Below are 19970 nucleotides of genomic sequence, written 5' to 3'. Positions count from 1 at the left end.
TTTGCTCTATATAAATGCTTTAGTTTTTGAGATATAAGTCAAAAACTGCATTTTACCCTTTGTTCTATATTTAGCCATGGCAGCCATGTTTTCTGAGGAAACAGAAAATAAAACACAAAATTTATGCTAGATAACCTAAGAATCATTCAGCTTAAGTTTGGTTTAATTTGGTTCAGTAGTTTCAGTGGAGAAGATTTTGACAATTTTAGTCATATAAACTTATTTGTAGATCTTACTTTGCTGAACATTTTTGCTGTTTACAGTTTATCTTTATCTGTAATAATATTCGAGAAAATAACCAAAAACTGCAAAATTTCCTTAAAATTACCAATTTAGTGGCAACAACCCAACAATGGGTTGTTAGATTCATCTGAAAATTTCAGGGATGATAGAACTTGATCTAATGAACATTTTACCCGTGTCAGATTTGCTTTAAATGCTTTGGTTTTTGAGATATAAGCTAAAAACGGCATTTTACCCCTATGTTCTATTTTTAGCCATGGCAGTCATGTTTTTAGACGAAACAGAAAATAAAACACAAACTTTATTCTAGATACCCTAAGGATCATTCAGCTTAAGTTTGGTTGGAATTGGTTCAGTAGTTTCAGAGGAGAAGATCTTTGAAATAATTTACCTCGGACTGACGACGACAGACGCCAAGTGATAGCAAAAGCTCACATTTTCTTTTAGGAAAGGTGAGCTAAATAATGAATGCTGAATGCACTTATTTTTTACCACAGTGTTAAAAAGTCATGGGGGTCTGTATAGGAATTTAGTGCGAATCTACAGTGTTTGTAAACAAGGCCATGTGAATGCCCCAAAATGCCGCATGACCCTATGTTTTTATTGTTGTAAAAGATGGGGCTACATTTGTAATTTAATGGATGATATATGAAAGCTTCTAATTTCTAAAGGTAAATCTGGTATAAATTTAATTCAAGACATAGATTTGCATTAAAGTCAAATGGAGATTTTTTTACTGAATTTACCACTATATAGGTTACACAGGTACTTTTGAACAGGCAATTATTACAAAATGCATACTTACTTTCGCTGAATAAGTAAAGCAAGCTCTGTCTGTACTTTAAGGTATTCTTGAGCAAGCTGTAACGAAAAAAAAAACAGGATGGGTTAATATTACAGTAAAAACAGATGAAAACTAAATGCATGTGAGCGTTTAGAGATATATACAATGAAAACTTCAACTCCTATATTATGACTATATATATATACCATGATGCTTGGTCTATATACCACACAACAAATGTTTGTGGAAATAAATCATAGATATCTACACAAACTATGTGTCTGATAAAAAGATTCAAATATCTTTAATATGTTAGTATTATATATGATATTAGTGTATAAAACTTTGGATTTTGGTAATAATCGTAAGATTAGTGATGGCCTCAGTCATCTCCCCTTTTTCACAGATATCTGTCTTAAGTAAGAGATAGAATATGGGAGGAACAAGCAGATGGCATCAGACCATCAAAGGGTCAAGTTAAAATTAATATCAAATCTTCTCTGCAATAAAACTAGTATGTGTTTACTTTGCTAAATAAATTTGGATGTAAAATAAGAAGATGTGTGGATTGCCAATGAGACAACTATCCATAATAGTCCAAATGATGTGGATTTAGGCAATTACAGGTCACCCTTTGGCCTTCAACAATGAGCATAGTCTGCTATAAAAGTCAGAGACGTGACAAAATATGAAACAATTCAAGAGAAACAATCTAATTGCCTAATTAATGACAGAACAATAAAAGGAAAAAACAACCAAGGAACCATAGGCCCCAACTTAGGACACACACATAGAGAATGTGGCTGTGCAACACATCCCTGCATAGGCCCAAAGGATGTCATTAAATAGTAAACATTACAAATTTCGCAACAATCATGTTTATCAGCAAATGTAAACAAAATTTCTTCTGTACAAACATTCACTCTTCTTTACAAATATCACAAACAGCATAAATATTTGAATCAAACTTAAAAGTACAATGTAGTCTGCTTTTGTTGTATTATATGCTTAATTCCTGGCCTCATCTTCATCAGGAACAGCAAGTGCAAAAAAAAGAAGGGAAGCAGAGGGAGATTAAAACATAATGGGAGCTGTAAAAACAACTGTGATTTAAAAGAATAAACAAAAACAAACTTATCTTTGCCATAGAAAGTATCCACCTATTGCAACAGAAAAGTTCATCTTCAGTTATTTCTTTTTTTCTTTTTAGACTTTTAAAGATCAAGTAGGAGTAAACATAATGAACTGAACAAACGAAAAAGTTTTAAATTTAGATCGATTCACATGAAACGTACATAATTGAATTAACATATCAATATATCTACAAGACATTTATTCAAAATCATGAATTGCCATTTATGAACTATTATTTTACTGTTGACATTTAACATTTCTCCAATTAGTCAACATAATTGACAAATTATAAATGTGAAAGCGTTTTTCTTTTTCCTTCATTCTTTATATTATGCAAACTAATTTTTCCCTTATGGGCAATATTTCTTAGTTAAGTCCATGTGGATAATAAAGAGCTGCGCCATGAGCGCATGTCATCATCATACACCCATCGCTTTTAATGAATAAAGCTTAAGTTCCATAACTCCTCAATGTCATATCAGAAATTTATAAAAATAAATGGGGAATGTGTCCATTGGACACAGATGATGCCCCCACTTGCATATAATGTTATAAAGGGATATAACTCAAGAACTATAAAATTGACGCTACCCAAATTTGTACTTGATCTGAGTATCATAAAAACTCTAATCCTATGTATAATCTGTGTGTCTGAAAATCCAAAACAATTAATCAAAATCAAAAATGCCTGTACCAAGTCAGGAATATGACAGTTGTTTTCCATTCGTTTGATGTGTTTGAGCTTTTGAATTTTCCTTTGAGTTAGGTATTTTTGTTGTTTTACTTTATTTCAAAGAGTTCTTGCCCTTGAGCCCGATTAGGAGTTATTTTATATTGAAAAGTCTGGGTGATAAGCTACCTAAATAAGCATAAATCACAAGTGCTTCGTAGGAGTTACCCTCCACATAGTTATCAGCAAGAAGCAAACTAAATAAGTATTTTTAATCACCAGTGTTAAGTAGGAGTTACCTCCCCCATTGTTATCAGAATGCATCAAATAAAAAGACTTTGTTCATGGACAAAATTATTGAGAGGAAATATCTTTGATTCCATTAAACACTTCTACAAATACACACACAAGGCATCAATATGTATCATTGTCGTTTCTTTTGAAACCTATTCTGACATCGGACTCGGACTTCTTTTAAACTGAGTTTTACTGTGTGTATTGTTGTGTGTTTGTTTATTCTACATTGGCTAGAGGTATAGGGGGAGGGTTGAGATCTCACAAAACATGTTTAACCCCGCCGCATTTTTGCGCCTGTCCCAAGTCAGGAGCCTCTGGCCTTTGTTAATCTTGTATGTTTTTTAATTTTAGTTCATTTATATGTTTTGGAGTTTAGTAGGACGTCCATTTTCATTGAACTAGAACACATTTTCATTTAGGGGCCAGCTGAAGCCCGCCTCTGGGTGCGGATTATTTCGCTGTGTTTAAGACCCATTGATGGCATTCGTCTGTTTTCTGCTCTTTGGTCCAGTTGTTGTCTCTTTGACACATTCCCCATTTCCATTCTTAATTTTATGAACTCAACATAAGTGACATTAAAATAAAACTAAGACTTTTTTTTCTCTGTCCCATGAAGAGTTATCTCTCTTTTGTATGGTATGTAAGAGAACTAAATTAAAGTCATCTTATAGTGCAAATAGTATTGTACAATTTTTTTATTTTATGTCCTTGGTATCTTGCCGACATATACCACACTCCACATGTCTACTCATTTCAAATGGACTTTCCTAGAATGATGGGAAGTCGGACCAAAAAACATAAAAACCTAAACTATCATTGAACAAATGATACAAATGCATGTTTAATTATTTGTCATTTCAGGAAATACTAAATGCAAATACTGTGAAAATTTTAAATGTAAGTTTTTTTTTATCTTGTTGCAATTTTCGCAATAATAAAAACATCACAAAATTTTCTGAATAAAATTACAGTATTTATATATCTGTATATAAAAATCTGGTGCTTGAATAAATGTTTATACTATGGCAATAATATCTTTGGGGTAAAAATTCAGTGTGCCACAACGAAGCCATCAAATCAAAGAAGTTAAAAAAAAATCATTATTAGCATTATAATACATTATTATGCAAATTAAATGCATATTCATAAGAACATGGATAATGTGATGTCAGTATAAACCAGCCACATTACAGAAAGCTACTTAAATAAATTGTAAAAGCATTTAGCAATAAAATATGAAACTATAATCCACTTGATGTTGTAATGCCTTCATAGCACATCAAAATGATATGTAAAAACACAGAATAATGCTGAACAAATGCATTTAGTATTTGGCAAAAAATAGTTCCATCAAAAACGTCACGGGAGAATAAATGTTTTATTTTCTGCAATTTGTGAAAGGGAGCATTACATTTATGGAATTAATTGATATCATGTTCATTCAATATGAGGATTTTTTTATATAATGTTTTTTTTTTATAGATATATAGAAAATACTGCCCTTAATATCAGTTATTATGTGTTTAGTCAGTGTTTAATTTAGGACATTAAACATGAATTAAGCTGCAGAAATGAATGTATTACATATTTTAAACACTTTTACTTGAATTGAGTTCTGTTGTGTATAATAAGGGAGCTACCATTTGATTTTTATCGGGGGGGGGGCTAGGATGAAAAATTCTGTCCTGCATTTTTTTTTAGTTGTAATCTCTGTCCTGCCTTTTTATTTTTCACTCTATTCGGTCCTGCCTTTTTTTTACCTAAATTGTCATCCTGACTTTTTTTTTTTGCAAGTGTCTCATCCTGCCTTTTTTTTTAACTCAAAACTCCTGTTCTGCCTATTTTTTCAAATTTCATCCTAGCCCCCCCCCCCCCCCCCCCCCCCTAAAAATCAAATGGTAGCTCCCTAAGAACACAATTAAAAACAGCATTTGATACCAATTGATTATCTTTAAGTCATTTTTGGTTCTGGTCAAGATTGCTACCAACTCTGAAGGGTCAAGCACTTATGAAACATAACATTGTTTTTACAAACTCCAGCAGGTTGGTAGAGAGCAAAGAGTCATTCAAGTTAAAAATATCATACCAAGAAAATATATCAGATGTTTTCCTGGACAAAAAAAACCAACATTACAGGGTGATGGATGGATGGATCGGCCGGTTACATCCAGTGGCAAATATAACATGCATATCACGAGGAGAACATTTTGATGTGATATGAGTATGAATCCTGCTTTGTTACTATGATAGTATTGCAGATTAAAAAAAAAAATAAAGAAGTCATGCATGTGCAGCAAATTTTGAACACAACAAAAAGAGGGGCAAAAATTACAATAAGGGGATCAAAATATTTTTCCATGTCTAATGGGTGGTAAAGCTACATCTTAATCTAATTATTTTTACTCATAATACTAATGAGATACAAATTAAGGCTTTGGAGTATAATTGTACACATCTTGCATCAACTTTAAAAACAGCAGCAAACTTAAACATATTGGTCAATTTATGATTCCAACCTCCTGTCCAAATTACCTAAATTCACATATATAAACAATTAATGATATCAAATCATAATAAACAAACAGTTAAAAATCCTTTTCTCCATTGAGGAGCAGCCAAGTCGGATGGTAACCTTGTCAAGATCTATTACCTACTATTATATATTAGAAAAACTTCAAAGTACTGATGCCTTTATCTAATGTTTCATGTTTGATGGTCTGTGAAGTTTGATGTAAAGATTTAATAATTTCCACTCACTGCTGGGATTATAAATTTAGACTTGATTTATTGATCACCGTTAAAAAAATCTTTAATTATTATAATAGGCATGTTTTAGTATACTTTATGGTATCCATTTGTAAAGGGCATCTAAAAATGCTGGTAAAATAATTTCATTGAACATTATTGGTTTTTTTCTTCAAATATATGATATCATTTAAAGCAAATAAAACTTTTTTCTTCTTCAAATACATGTAATGAGAAAGTACATTTAAAAGCGAAGTAAAAAAAAACACCTAAATGATGTTTATGCCAACAGAACATGCCAAATCTCAATCATTTCCTTGATAAGAACATATTATGAATGAAATTACTTCTTTGAACTATACCAGCATACTGAGCAACCAGAAGGGGATGGTATAATGTAAAGCAGAGTTCATTAGGGTTAGGGTTAGGGTTTAGGGGCCAGCTAAAGCCCGACTCTGGGTGCAGGATTTTTTCACTGTTTTGAAGACCCATTGGTGGCCTTGAGATGTTTTCTGCGCTTTGGCCGAGTTGTTGTTTCTTTGACACATTCCCTGTTTTCATTCTCAATTTTATTCATCAATTATTTGCTTAACTTGAACAAGAAGCAGCCTTAAAAAACAAAAAAATCAAGATTGACATAAAAATTCACTATATGGTATTTCACTAATGAAAAATGGTTTACATATCATACATGTCATATGGAACAGAACGTTCCGAGTTATCAAAAGGTGTGAACATTATTTAACAGCCCTCATCAAACATTTGGTCTAGAGTATGTTTGTGGACATGTAAAACTCTTTCAACACCACCATATATTGTACCTGTACCATAACAGGCTATAATGGTTATTAAACCTTTCTTTGTATGTATATCCTAGGAGAAGTACTAGTCTTGGTATACTTTATTATACTTCAGTTATCATTTTCTATATAAAATAAGTACACAATATTTTCACTATTTTTCAAATTGCAAGCGTTGAACTATTTGACCAGCAGTCAATAGTTTCCAACTATTTGCCCTCGATGAAACTATTTGACCGTAAGCGTCATTATATATCGCGGAATTTCAACTGCAGCTATGGGATTGGAGGATGTTGAGAATACCGCGGGAGTTATGACTTCGCGTTTTACCTATTGTATCTAGGGTTGACGTCAGAGGGGGACATAGTCTTAGATGAAGTAAACGTTAAACAGTGTGGTTGTGTTTCTGCTTTTTATATTACGATAGTTGATTTAGACCAACATTTATTGTCTGTTGTCTCTTTCGGTATAATAAAACACTTACTGACTGGATATTTGTGGAATAGTAAGTGTATTGTCCCCTTGGCTATGCCTCAGGGCAATAGTTGCACCTCGGGGGACAATAAACTTACTATTTCACTCATACCCAGTCAATAAGTATAAAATATTGTTGCTCTGTTCAAAGTTTTGGTAATTCTTATTATCCTTTAATGTACCGGTGTCATGTGACTGTTAAAATGGAACTTGATTTGCATAATACGGATTATCAAACAGATAATTGACCGGTATTATGTGACTGTTAAAATGGAACTTGATTTGCATAATATGGATTTACATAATATGGATTATCAAACAGACATTTGACTGATATCCTTTAAAATGCACTACTAATCAATGACCCCAGATTTACCCATCAATAGTGTATAACATATAACACATTTTAAGAACGGCTTCTTTTTACTCCAAAGAGTTCAGACATTTTAATAGTTATCTAACTTGTCATATATCACATGGTCAAAAGAATAACTCGCTAATTACGGGTCATAAACTGTCATTAGCTGATCTTCAACAGAAGCGCCCAATCAATGATAGAAAATGGGTTATCCTTTGAAAATTACGATCTTTGGAAATTACATCTAAGACAAAAATGCTATGTTTTATGATATTCCCATGTTAACGATTAGATTGCATTAATTTGGGTTAAAGGACGCTTTGATGGAATATTTGTTAATTATTTTGGATGTAATGACATTATAATTTAGTTTAAATGCTTGGCTATGAATTCCTAATGGATTTCTGTACTTGTGTGACCGTGTAAATTTATAGCGATATGACCAAGATTAACAGGGATGTCAAGTAAGTTAAACAAATAAAAAAAGAACAATTACCATGCTTAATTATATTTGCACAAATGGGAATACTGTATATCTAGCAGATTAAAGATATCAATTTGCCTTTAACATTTGCTATTTGCCGATTAGCCTCAAAATAGGAATAATCTTTGTATACTGGACATTTTAGGTGAATATATCGGTTTGCCTCCAAGTTTTTCTACTGACAAACTGACACAAATATATATCATTATGTATTGGGAGATTTTCAAATTTTTATGAGTTATCTCCCATTCTTACCTTTTATTTTGTTTAATCTGTATAATAAAAATTTAAACTTAAATATACAAAAGTAAAATCTAAAATAAAATTTGCATTAAATTTTAGGAACCATTAACTTCCGCAAATTCATGTTTTTAATCTTTTAACATTTTTCCTTCAAAAATAGAAATTTTCCCATTTTTCAAATTTCAGTTTGAAGGAAATCCATCATTTCCATCCTTTGTTGTTATTGCATGAAATAAAAATACTATTTCATATTTAATAATAAAAAAACAATTTCACTCCTAACATGTTTACTCTAAGAATTACATCATAACTCATGAACGATAATGAAAATTATAACCATCAAAAATAGCTATTAAAAGATTTCCTTTTTCCACATTGATCAATACATTTGAGTTTTTCGGTCATTTATCATCAATATAACCATCAGAACTTTATCCCACATTTTAAGAAGCATTAGATATAAAAGCATAAATCATAATTTAGTCTCATTATTTGTACATTAAAGACAAAGATAAAATATGACCTTGACCTTTAGTATTATACATGTGTTGTGTTGTATGAAGAGAAATTATTATAAGACAACGATTTTTCAATTCAGAGCTTCAAATAATTTGCATTTTTTCGGTCATTTGGTTCATAAACCACAGTGTATTGCTTACTCTGAACTCAAGGGGGGTGGGGTGTCACTTCAATACTTAATTGATAGGGGGTGCCGCTGGTGTTCTGTTACCCCACCCTTTTCAAATAATTTAGATTTTATTAATGTATACCTTTTCATATATTGCTTAGGTAAAAATGTAACCTTTTCCCCATATTGGTTGGGTTTCTTGTGGCGTGTAGGAAAAGTGGAATACCAAAGTGTCAAAAGAGGGAAAATTTGTGGATAAAAACACAGACGGGAACACCAAGAAAGATGAAAGACGAACATAATTGACCTTATCATATATTTCTGATAGTTTTCCCCAATTATTCAAATATTTTCAAGCTGGAAAATGTTACCTATTCCAGCTACACGTCCTGTCACCTTGTATATAGGAAGTGATTGAAGTTCAAAGTAAGGTCTATAGATATACAGGTATAACAATATTCTCAACTTAAAGTTTGTTTTATAATTTAGATATTTGGGTTGGTTGGGAAATTGTCTTGAAACAACTTTTTGGTCATTTTGAATTTTTCAGCCACACTATGAGTCAAATAAATGTGGATAGTGTCCACATGTGGACACAGATGATGCCCCCGCTTGCATATCATATAGTTATAAAGGGACATAACTGAAGAACAGTAAAAGTGACGCTACCCAAATTTGAACTTGATCTGAGTTTTGTGGTAATAAGCATTGTGTGTAAGCTTAAGTCTCATAACATTTGGTTGAGGCTAACTTAAGTAGAGAACAGAAACTAAAAATTCAGCAATTTTTCTATTTGTAAATGTGCATAACTCTAGAACGGTTGTCTAAAAGTTTTATAACATTTGATTGAGACAAACTAAAGTTAGAGAACGGAAACGAAAAAATTCAGCAATTTCAACGTTTATAAAGGGACATAACTCAAGAATGGTAAAAGTGTCGCCACCAAATTTCGTACTTAATCTGTATTATGTAGTAATAAGCATTGTGTATAAGTTTCATAACATTTGGTTGAGGCAAACTAAAGTTAGATAACGAAAACAAAAAATTTGTACTTGATCTTAGTTTTGTGGTAATGAATATTGTGTATAGGTTTCATAATGTTTGGTTGGGGCAAACTTAAGTTACAGAATGGAAACTAAAAATTTTGCAATCTTTCGATTTATAAAGGGGCATAACTCAATAATGGTTAAAGTGACACTACCCAAATTCAACTTGATCTGTGTTTTATCAGTGGAAGTAAAAATTGAACATTGCACTGTATAAAGTATTGATTGTACTTGATTCAACTTTAATCATGGACAAAGGAAGATAACTCCAATTTTAAAAATTACTTGATATTTAGAAGAAACTAAAAAATTTGCAATTTTTCCGTTTATAAAGGGGCATAACTCTAGAACGGTTGAAGTGACGCCACCAACAGTCATACTTGATCTGTGTTTTGTGGTAATAAGCATTGTGTATAAGTTTCATAACATTTGGTTGAGGCAAACTTAAGTGAGAGAACAGAAACTAAAAATTTTGCAATTTTTCCATTTATAAACGGGCATAACTCTAGAACGGTTAAAGTGAAGCCACCAAAATTCAAAAGAGATCTGTGTTTGTGGTAATAAGCATTGTGTATAAGTTTCATAACATTTGGTTAAGGTAAACTTAAGTAAGAGAACGGAAACGAAAAATTCAGCAATTTTTCCATTTGTAAAGGGGCATAACTCTAGAACGGTAAAAGTGACGCCACCAAAATTCAAACTTGATCTGTGTTTTGTGGTAATAAGCATTGTGTATAAGTTTCATAACATTTGGTTGAGGCAAACTAAAGTTAGAGAACGGAAACCAATTTTGGGACGTACATACGTACAGTTGGACAAAGGTAAAACTTAATGCCCCTTCCCCTACGGCGGGGGCATAACAAAACAAAAAGGCAGATTTTGTATGCTCTTTCCAAATAAACTGTAGACACAGAGATATGTCTCCACTGTTGGCATAAAATTCAGAAAAAGATTGCTGATGGACAGCAACAGTACTTATTATTTCAAAGTGGCTGGACTATGATCTAGTGGGCACGAAATAGAAATGGTTGACAAACTGAAATGTACAGACAGTAATGTAACTTTATAGAAAATATCGTTGTCTATTGTAAGTAGTTCCTATCAATCTAACTTAAGCAGAAAACTTAACATTGAAAATTGTTCATTAATTGAAAGTGGCATGACCATGACCTAGGGGGCAGGGCCTTGAAAAAGTCCTCAAACTGCTATTAACTGATAGCAATGAAACGTCATACAAAATATCATTGATCTATCACAACATGCACAAGTAGATCCTATCCAACTAACTTAAGCAGAAAACTTAACATTGAAAATTACTAATTAATTCAAAGTCACTGGACCATAACCTAGAAGGCAGGGCCTCAAAATAGTCGTTAAACTAATAGTAATACAACTTTATGTTAAATATCAATGATCTTTCACAAGTAGTTCCTATCAAACTAACTTAAACAGAAAACTTTTATAATTGTTGATGCCTGCGTTGCCGTCACCAGAAAAGCAATCCCTGTCTAGCTTTCCACAACCTTCATAGCAGGCAAGACAAAATTTATTACATATAGGGCAGAGGGATCAAAGGTATTTGAAGGTCACCTGCTACAAAGACCAGAGAGGTAAAAAAAACATTGCCTAGTGTTAATCAAGATGACACTTATTCATAACTTCATAGAAACAATAAAAAACACTGATTTAAATCTCTAGTAAATCCAACAGCACACATGCCATATTCACAGAACAATAAACGAGCATTAGTTCTTTCCTATACTAATATTGCTCTAGTAGTTCATGTTGAGTAGCAGCAGGATTATGGCTCAAACTTAAATCAAACCAAAAATCAATGTTGAGTAGCAGCATGAAATGGCTTAGTCCTAATCAAACCAAAAATCGTACAGTCTCCAATAACAAAATAAAAACATCTGTCAGACCGAGAAAGAAGATCGTTTTTATTTATCTAATTTCTTTTTCACATTTTCACAAGTTAAGTTGAATCATCTGCACTTGACAGAGAATTAGATCTTCATGTTTTGACAGTTGTGTCTAGATTTATCCGATTTACATTTCAACGCTGCTAAAAGTAAGTGGCTTGTACTGTAAATGCACTGGTATCCTTTCTTGTAGCAATTACTTAAAAGATAACTATTAGATAACAAATTTGGTTGGAACATAGTCTTAGTAATAGTTGGTTATGTAACTCCAATTTCTTAACATTTTCTCAGTTTAATGATTGACAATTGGCGTAAAGATAGCTGGCTATTCTCTATGTAGTAACACTTAGATAGTAACAAATGGGCATAATTAATTCTAAGACACAGACTTAAATGTAGACCTTTAAGGATGTTTGCTCCTCTGTTTCAAAATAACATGCTTTTTAAAAGACTATTATAAATTGATAGTTTATAAATAACAGAACTTAATAAAATGCTCTGCTGGTGCGCAGCTTGATACGACCCCAGAGGTCGAACCCTGAACGGTTGGGGCAAGTATGGACACAACATTCAAGCTTGATACAGCACTGAATTTGGATTGTAATTAAATATTTGACATAGCATAGGTTTCTAACACAGAATGAATGTGGTCTTAAGAACTTAAAAAATTTTAATTTACCTATTCAAACCATATCATTATTATTTGCTTTTATATATAAATCAGAAATAACCAATTTAAAATGGAAAATTTTAAAGAAAAAAAATGAAAAAAAAATCCCCCCCAATTTTTTGAACCCCCTTATGATTCATCACCCCAAAACTCAATCCCAGCTTTCCCTTTGTGGTATGGTACCTTGCAGTACAATTTCAGAGAGATCCATACACTTGAACACAAGTTATTGTCTGGAAACTAGAATAAAATGCTCCGCAGGGCGCAGCTTGATACGACCGCAGAGGTCGAACCCTGAACAGTTGGGGCAAGTATGGACACAACATTCAAGCTTGATACAGCTCTGAATTTGGATTGTGATTAAATATTTGACACAGCATAGGTTTCTGACACAGAATGAATGTGGTCTAAGAACTTAAAAATTTTAAATTGGACATTCACCTATTATGGTCAAATATCCAAAATCTAAATACATGGTTAGATTCAGCATATCAAAGAACCCCAAGAATTCAATTTTTGATGAAATCAAACAAAGTTTAATTTTGGACCCTTTTGACCTCAATGTGGACAAAGTTGATAACGGGGCCCAAAAATCAAAAATCTAAATACATGGTTAGATTCAGCATATCAAAGAACCCCATATATTCAATTTTTGTTGAAATCAAACAAAGTTTAATTTTGGACCCCGATTTGGACCAACTTGAAAACTGGGCCCATAATCAAAAATCTAAATACATGTTTAGATTCAGCATATCAAAGAACCCTAAAAATTCAATTTTTGTTAAAATCAAACTAAGTTTAATTTTGGACCCTTTGGACCTTAATGTAGACCAATTTGAAAACGGAACCAAAAATTAAGAATCTAAATACACGGTTAGATTCGGCATATCAAAGAACCCCAATAATTCAATTTTTGATGAAATCAAACAAAGTTAAATTTGGACCCTTTGGACCTCAATGTGGACCAATTTAAAAACGGGGCCAAAAATCCAAAAACTTAATACACGGTTAGATTCAGCATATTAAAGAACCCCAAGAATTCAAGAATAAAACCCCATTGAAATTGATCAAGAAATAAGCAATTTATACAAAGTATCTTCTTTTGCACAATACTGTGCAATTGAATATTTCTTGCTATTGCGCAATACTGTACAATTGACAATTTCTTGCTATTGCGCAATATTGTGCTATTGGATATTTCTTGCTATTGCGCAATACTGTGCAATTGAAGATTTCTTGCTATTGCGCAATACTGTGCAATTGAAGATTTCTTGCTATTGTGCAATACTGTGCAATTGAAAATTTCTTGCTATTGTGCAATACTGTGCAATTGAAAATTTCTTGCTATTGCACAATACTTATTATATAATAATTTACACATCCTGTTTGGTGTGTATCTCCTACCATATCATTATTATTTGCTTTTAAATATAAATCAGAAATAACCAACTTAAAATGGAAAATTTTAAAAGAAAAAAAAAATGAAAAAAAGAAAAAAAAAGAAAAAAAAAAAAAAAAACCCTAAATTTTTTGAACCCCCTTATGATTCATCACCCCCAAACTCAATCCCAGCCTTCCCTTTGTGGTATGGTACCTTGCAGTACAATTTCAGAGAGATCCATACACTTGAACACAAGTTATTGTCTTGAAACTAGAAAAATGCTTATTTTTGGCCCCTTTTTGGCCCCCAATTCCTAAACGTTTCGGGCAATTACCCCCAAACTCAATTCCAGCTTTCCCTTTGTGATATGGAACCTTGTAGTACAATTTCAGAAATATCCAAACACTTACACACAAGTTATTGTCATGAAACTAGAAAAATGCTTGTTTTTTGCCCCTTTTTTGGCCCCTAATTCCTAAAATTTTGAGGCAATTACCCCCAAAATCAATTACAGCCTTCCCTTTGTGATATGGAACCTTGTGGTACAATGTCAGAGAGATCCATACACTTACACACAAGAAATATTGTCTGGAAGTTACAAAAATGCTTATTTTTGGCCCCTTTTTGGCCCCTAATTCCTTAACTGTTGGTACCATAACCTCCAAAATCAATCCCAACCTTCCTTTTGTGGTATTGAACCTTATGGTAAAATTTTATGGAGATCCATTCACTTAAACTAAAGTTAGAGTGCGAAAACCAATGTGTCTTTGGACGACGCCGCACGACGACGACGCCAATGTCATACCAATATACGTCCTTTGGATAAGTAATGTTATTAACATGTGATACTACAAGATCACAGGGGCAGTTAAAGTCCTTTGGACAAGTAATGTTATGAACATGTGATATTACAAGATCACAGGGGTGGTTAAAGTCCTTTGGACAAGTAATGTTATTAACATGTGATACTACAAGATCTCAGGGGTGGTTAAAGTCCTTTGGATATTGAGGCAATTACCCCCAAAATCAATCCCAGCCTTCCCTTTGTGGTATGGTACCTTGCAGTACAATTTTAGAGAGATCCATACCCTTGAACACAAGTTATTGTCTGGAAACTAGAAAAATGCTCATTTTTGGCCCCTTATTCCTAAACGTTTTGGGCAATTACCCCCAAACTCAATTCCAGCTTTCCCTTTGTGATATGGAACCTTGTAGTACAATTTCATAAAGATCCATACACTTACACACAAGTTATTGTCATGAAACTAGAAAAAAGCTTGTTTTTTGTCCCTTTTTTGGCCCCTAATTCCTAAAATTTGGAGGCAATTACCCCCAAAAGCAATCCCAGCATTTCCTTTGTGATATGAAACCTTGTGGTACAATGTCAGAGAGATCCATACACTAACACACAAGTTATGTCTGGAAGTTACAAAAATGCTTATTTTTTGGCCCCTTTTTGGTCCCTAATTCCTTAACTGTTGGTACCATAACCCCCAAAATCAATCCCAACCTTCCTTTTGTGGTATTGAACCTTATGGTAAAATTTCATGGAGATCCATTCACTTAAACTAAAGTTATTGTGCGAAAACCAATGTGTCTTCGGACGACGACGACGACGACGCCAACGTCATACCAATATACGACCAAAAAATTTTTAATTTTTGCGGTCGTATAAAAATGCTTGTTTTTCGGCCCCAAATTCCTAAATGTTTAGGGCAATTACCCCCAAACTCAAACCCAGCTTTCCCTTTGTGATATCGAACCTTGCAGTCAATTTCATAAAGATCCATACACTTACACACAAGTTATTGTCCTGAAACTAGAAAAATGCTTGTTTTTATGCCCTTTTATGGCCCCTAATTACTAACATTTTGAGGGAATTACCCCCAAAATCAATCCCAGCCTTCCCTTTGTGGTATGGTACCTTGCAGTACAATTTCAGAGAGATCCATACATTTGAACACAAGTTATTGTCTGGAAACTAGAAAAATGCTTATTTTTTACCCTTTTTGGCCCCTTATTCCTAAGCTTTTTGGGCAATTACCCCCAAACTCAATTCCAGCTTTCCCTTTGTGATATGGAACCTTGTGGTACAATGTCAGAGAGATCCATACACTTACACACAAGTAATGTCTGGAAGTTACAAAAATGCTTATTTTTTGCCCCTTTTTGGCCCCTAATTCCTTAACTGTGGGTACCATAACCCCCAAAATCAATCCCCACCTTCCTTTTGTGGTATTGAACCTTATGATAAAATTTCATTGAGATCCATTCACTTTAACTAAAGTTAGAGTGCGAAAACTAATGTGTCTTCGGACGATGACGACGACGACAACGACAACGATGACGCCAACGTCATACCAATATACGACCACAAAAAAAATTTTTGCGGTCGTATAAAAAGCAGAAAATAATGACAGGTCCGTGTCCTTGTTTATGAGATTTAATCAATTGAAAATGTGGCGCAAAATGATTCTTTCTAGATTTTTCATACATTTAATTAACATTAGCACCTTTTTACTTTCTAAAACTATGAAAAAATAAGAAGGATTTTATAAGATTCTCAAAAATTGCTTTAAAAACTATATGTAATAAAATAATGCAAAGAAAAGTGAGGGTTAGCGGGCAAAATTTTTATTGGTATTTATTGATAAAACTAGAGGATTCCTAATATCTGACCAAAAAATCTAAAACTAGAGTAGCAAACATCCTTAATCCAAAATCAATGTGATCTTTAAAATGTACCTGAACTGCATTGTACTACATAAGAACATTTAAAAAAAAAATCAAAAACCATTGATATATTACCAAAAGGCTTGTGAAAACTTCCCCCAAAAAAGAACATATAGCCATACAAAAAGCGTTACTGAACAGAATTGTAAAAAACAAAAATAACGAATAACTTATTTCTATGAGTTCTGAGAAAAAAAAACTTTAACTGTCAGTGTCCGTGTTTGTTCTCTCAAAGATATTAACAGTTATATGATAGTTAGATTTATACAAAAATAAGAAGATGTGGTATAATTGCCAATGAGACAACTCTCCACCAGAGATCAAATGACATAGAAATTAACAGCTATAGATCACTGTACCACATAGTCAGCTATAAAAGGCCCCAAAATGACAAATGTAAAACAATTCAAACGAGAAAACTAATGGCCTGATTTGTGTTTAAAAGAATGTACGAAAAACAAATATGATATACAGCAACAAACGACAACCACTGAATTACAGGCTCCTGACTTGGGACAGGCACATAGAATGTGGCGGGGTGAAACTTGTTTGAAGGTGCCAACTATACCTGATATAATTACCGGCCAACAATGTGAAATAAAAGTCTATTTTCAATGAAACAGTACTTAAGGTCATAACCTTCAACTTTCATTGTGAGTGCCAGAGTGGAAGTGTTTATCCAACAGCAATTACAAAAACCTTCAAATACTAATATATATTGTTTATGGTATATAGCATCAAAAGTAACTACTTCAAATCATAGAGACGTAAATTATCTAGTTTCTAAATAACAAAACTGGTAAAAGTGGGTGTTTAATTTGAATTTTCAATTGAACTTTGGTAATCATGTTGTTTATTCTTCGAACAGATTTAATTCTCCCAAAAATACATATGTTGTAGCTAATTATATACATATTGGCTAGAATTAAAGTCAAATTTACACCGATGCCTCTATAATCCTTTACAGGTGATAATAGCTACGGTTAATGTGTACATCACACTTGTTTTTAATCCAAAGATTCGTTGGAAGAATTTCGTAACTTGCAAATATAATTCTATGATGCAAACAAAACAAAAAAAACTATAATTTTCCAGTCTTGTTCATTAACAACTAATTTGAAAAAATGGTTGAAAAAGAAAAAGCCATCAATTTTGAATAATTGCTTATATGCTAAGAATAACATTTGTTTTTTTAGAAAAGATATTACGTTAATGAAATTTTTCATCATATATAACATGCTTTAATAATAATGTTGAAATTAAGTACAATAAAAATTTAAGCTATGTAATATAAAAACTATAATCAGGAAAAAGAATCGTGCCAATTGCACTCGGATGAAGACGGGAGCGTTTGTCATTACTATTCATGATATCAAAAAGAGAAAACATTTTATACAATTTACATTTCATAATGTTTCAGATACCAATTTACGAACAGCATTCTTTGAAGTGAATGAGATATAAATTTTTGACGAAGACGCAATAATAAATAACAAAACTATGCTTCACCTTCGATCTAATTCAATCAAACACTTGTATGATCAAGTAACAGCAGTATTTAATAATGGCCTGATACACAAGGAAATATTCTTCTTTGAATTTTTACGTGTTTTTAAGCTAAATGTGCATATAGAAAATTTTTTCAAGAACCAATTTAAATGGGAGAGCTTTCGGGATTTTCGTCATAAATCTCTCTTTCATGATCACAGCTTTACTTAAAGGACTATTCTTTTAAATTCTTCAAAGTTATATGTTTTGGGATTTGTACAATTTAATTACAAACATTTATAAGATTAATATATCATGTAAAATTTCCATAAAAAGCTAAATTTGGAACAAGACCACCATGCTTTCTTCTAAAAATGAATAAGTTACAACATGTAGATAACTTGTAAAAAGGAAAAAATCAAACAAGTGCAGTTTCTTTAGAAGATGCACTTTACAGAGAAATATATATGTTTGGGAATGTCAGTTTTTGTGGTTCATCAGAAAATCATAGTTTTTCTACTTGTAATTTCAGAATAAGTACCATTATTTTTTTAAACTGGGTATTAATATTCATAGTGTTTGATCAATCCCCAAAATCAAAGATATTTGGTACATGTACTCCAAAACAGTAGTGCATGTGTACTTTAAGATCACAGGACTAGATTTACCACCATATTTTTACCATATACATTACCTTATCTTTTAGTGAATTTTGTGGGAATTTTTATTTTCCTTCTAGACATACTGGATTTATGCAATTATAATAGCTGTAAAAAGTTTGAAGGCAGAGAACAACTTAAAAATAAATAATTAAATACATGAATAAATGGGAGTTGTTGGCCAACAATCGGAGTTATCCAGTAAAATGTACTTTTACAGACATCTAACATTTGTTTAAAGGTCAACATTTGGATGGTTGTTCTTCGGTATTTATGAGATTTATTGTGATTTTAAGATGAAGAACAGCAATAAAAACACTGTTCCCTTGGATTTTGGTTTTGTCAAGATTGTGTAGAGGTTTTGTGTCATGAAATAATACTCCTTACCATTTCTTTTCCTTTCATATGCATATGTGATTAAATGACCATGAACCTTGACCTATAACCTTGATATTAATAGCGGGTTCATCATTTTCTCATTGAGAACCATTAAACAAAATTAAGTGATGATTGGTTTTAAACTATTTTTAAGTTTAAAAGGTGTTGCAGACGCACACACATACAGACAAATATATAGCTATGTCTTATACTAGCTTGTAAGGTCTACAACTTAATGTAATATGTTAGTTTTTCCTAGGTGATTTGTTATATGGGTTCATTAAAAAAATTCTACTTCTTTTTATCTTAAAAATTACTAATATTAACAATACATTTATCTTATCACTAGCCTTACACTGCTTAAGACTACTTGATCCGTTGTTTAATAAGATCATCTAAAACTGTTATTAACTACAACAAGTATTTATTTACTTTGAGATGAGTCACATTCTTAAGAATGTTAGCTGATCTTGTTTTGGACTATTTGTCAGATATTTGAAATCCTCTGGTTTTATCCATGTAGTGCAATTAAAAATTTTGCATGCTAACCCCTACTTTTCAATTCATAATTTAAAAAGCCATCTTTGAAAATCTTCTTAAATCCTTATTTTTTTCATAATTTTTGAGAGAAAAATTGTGCCAGTGTTAGATGTATGAATAATCAAAATCATTTCTGGCCAAATTTTCAATGGTTTATATCTCAAAAACAAGGACACAGATCTTTCTTTTTTTCTACATTTTTAGTTTCTTTATATATAAAATTTCAATTTATAACAGTCTTTTAAATAGCTTGTAAGTTTGAAACAGAGCAGCCAACATCCTTAACAATCATA

The 19970-nt window shown here is 32.2% G+C and overlaps 1 protein-coding gene across 5 annotated transcripts in view; it reads right to left on the bottom strand.

Annotated features, from left to right (window-relative positions):
* Positions 1–19970, bottom strand: part of LOC127724229 (mitogen-activated protein kinase kinase kinase 7-like) — a 66894-nt gene that overhangs the window by 19921 nt on the left and 27003 nt on the right. For all 5 annotated transcript variants that reach the window (XM_052231133.1, XM_052231131.1, XM_052231132.1 and 2 more), the window contains one exon: positions 1049–1104. In XM_052231133.1, coding sequence (XP_052087093.1) covers positions 1049–1104 — 56 coding nt within the window. The remainder of the gene's footprint in view (positions 1–1048; positions 1105–19970) is intronic.

Source organism: Mytilus californianus, unplaced genomic scaffold (genome assembly GCF_021869535.1).
Source record: "Mytilus californianus isolate M0D057914Y unplaced genomic scaffold, xbMytCali1.0.p SCAF_14, whole genome shotgun sequence".
In the NCBI taxonomy this organism is placed as follows: Eukaryota; Metazoa; Mollusca; class Bivalvia; order Mytilida; family Mytilidae; genus Mytilus; species Mytilus californianus.
Note: the sequence above shows the minus strand (reverse complement) of the source record. Positions and strands in the feature narration are given on the sequence as shown.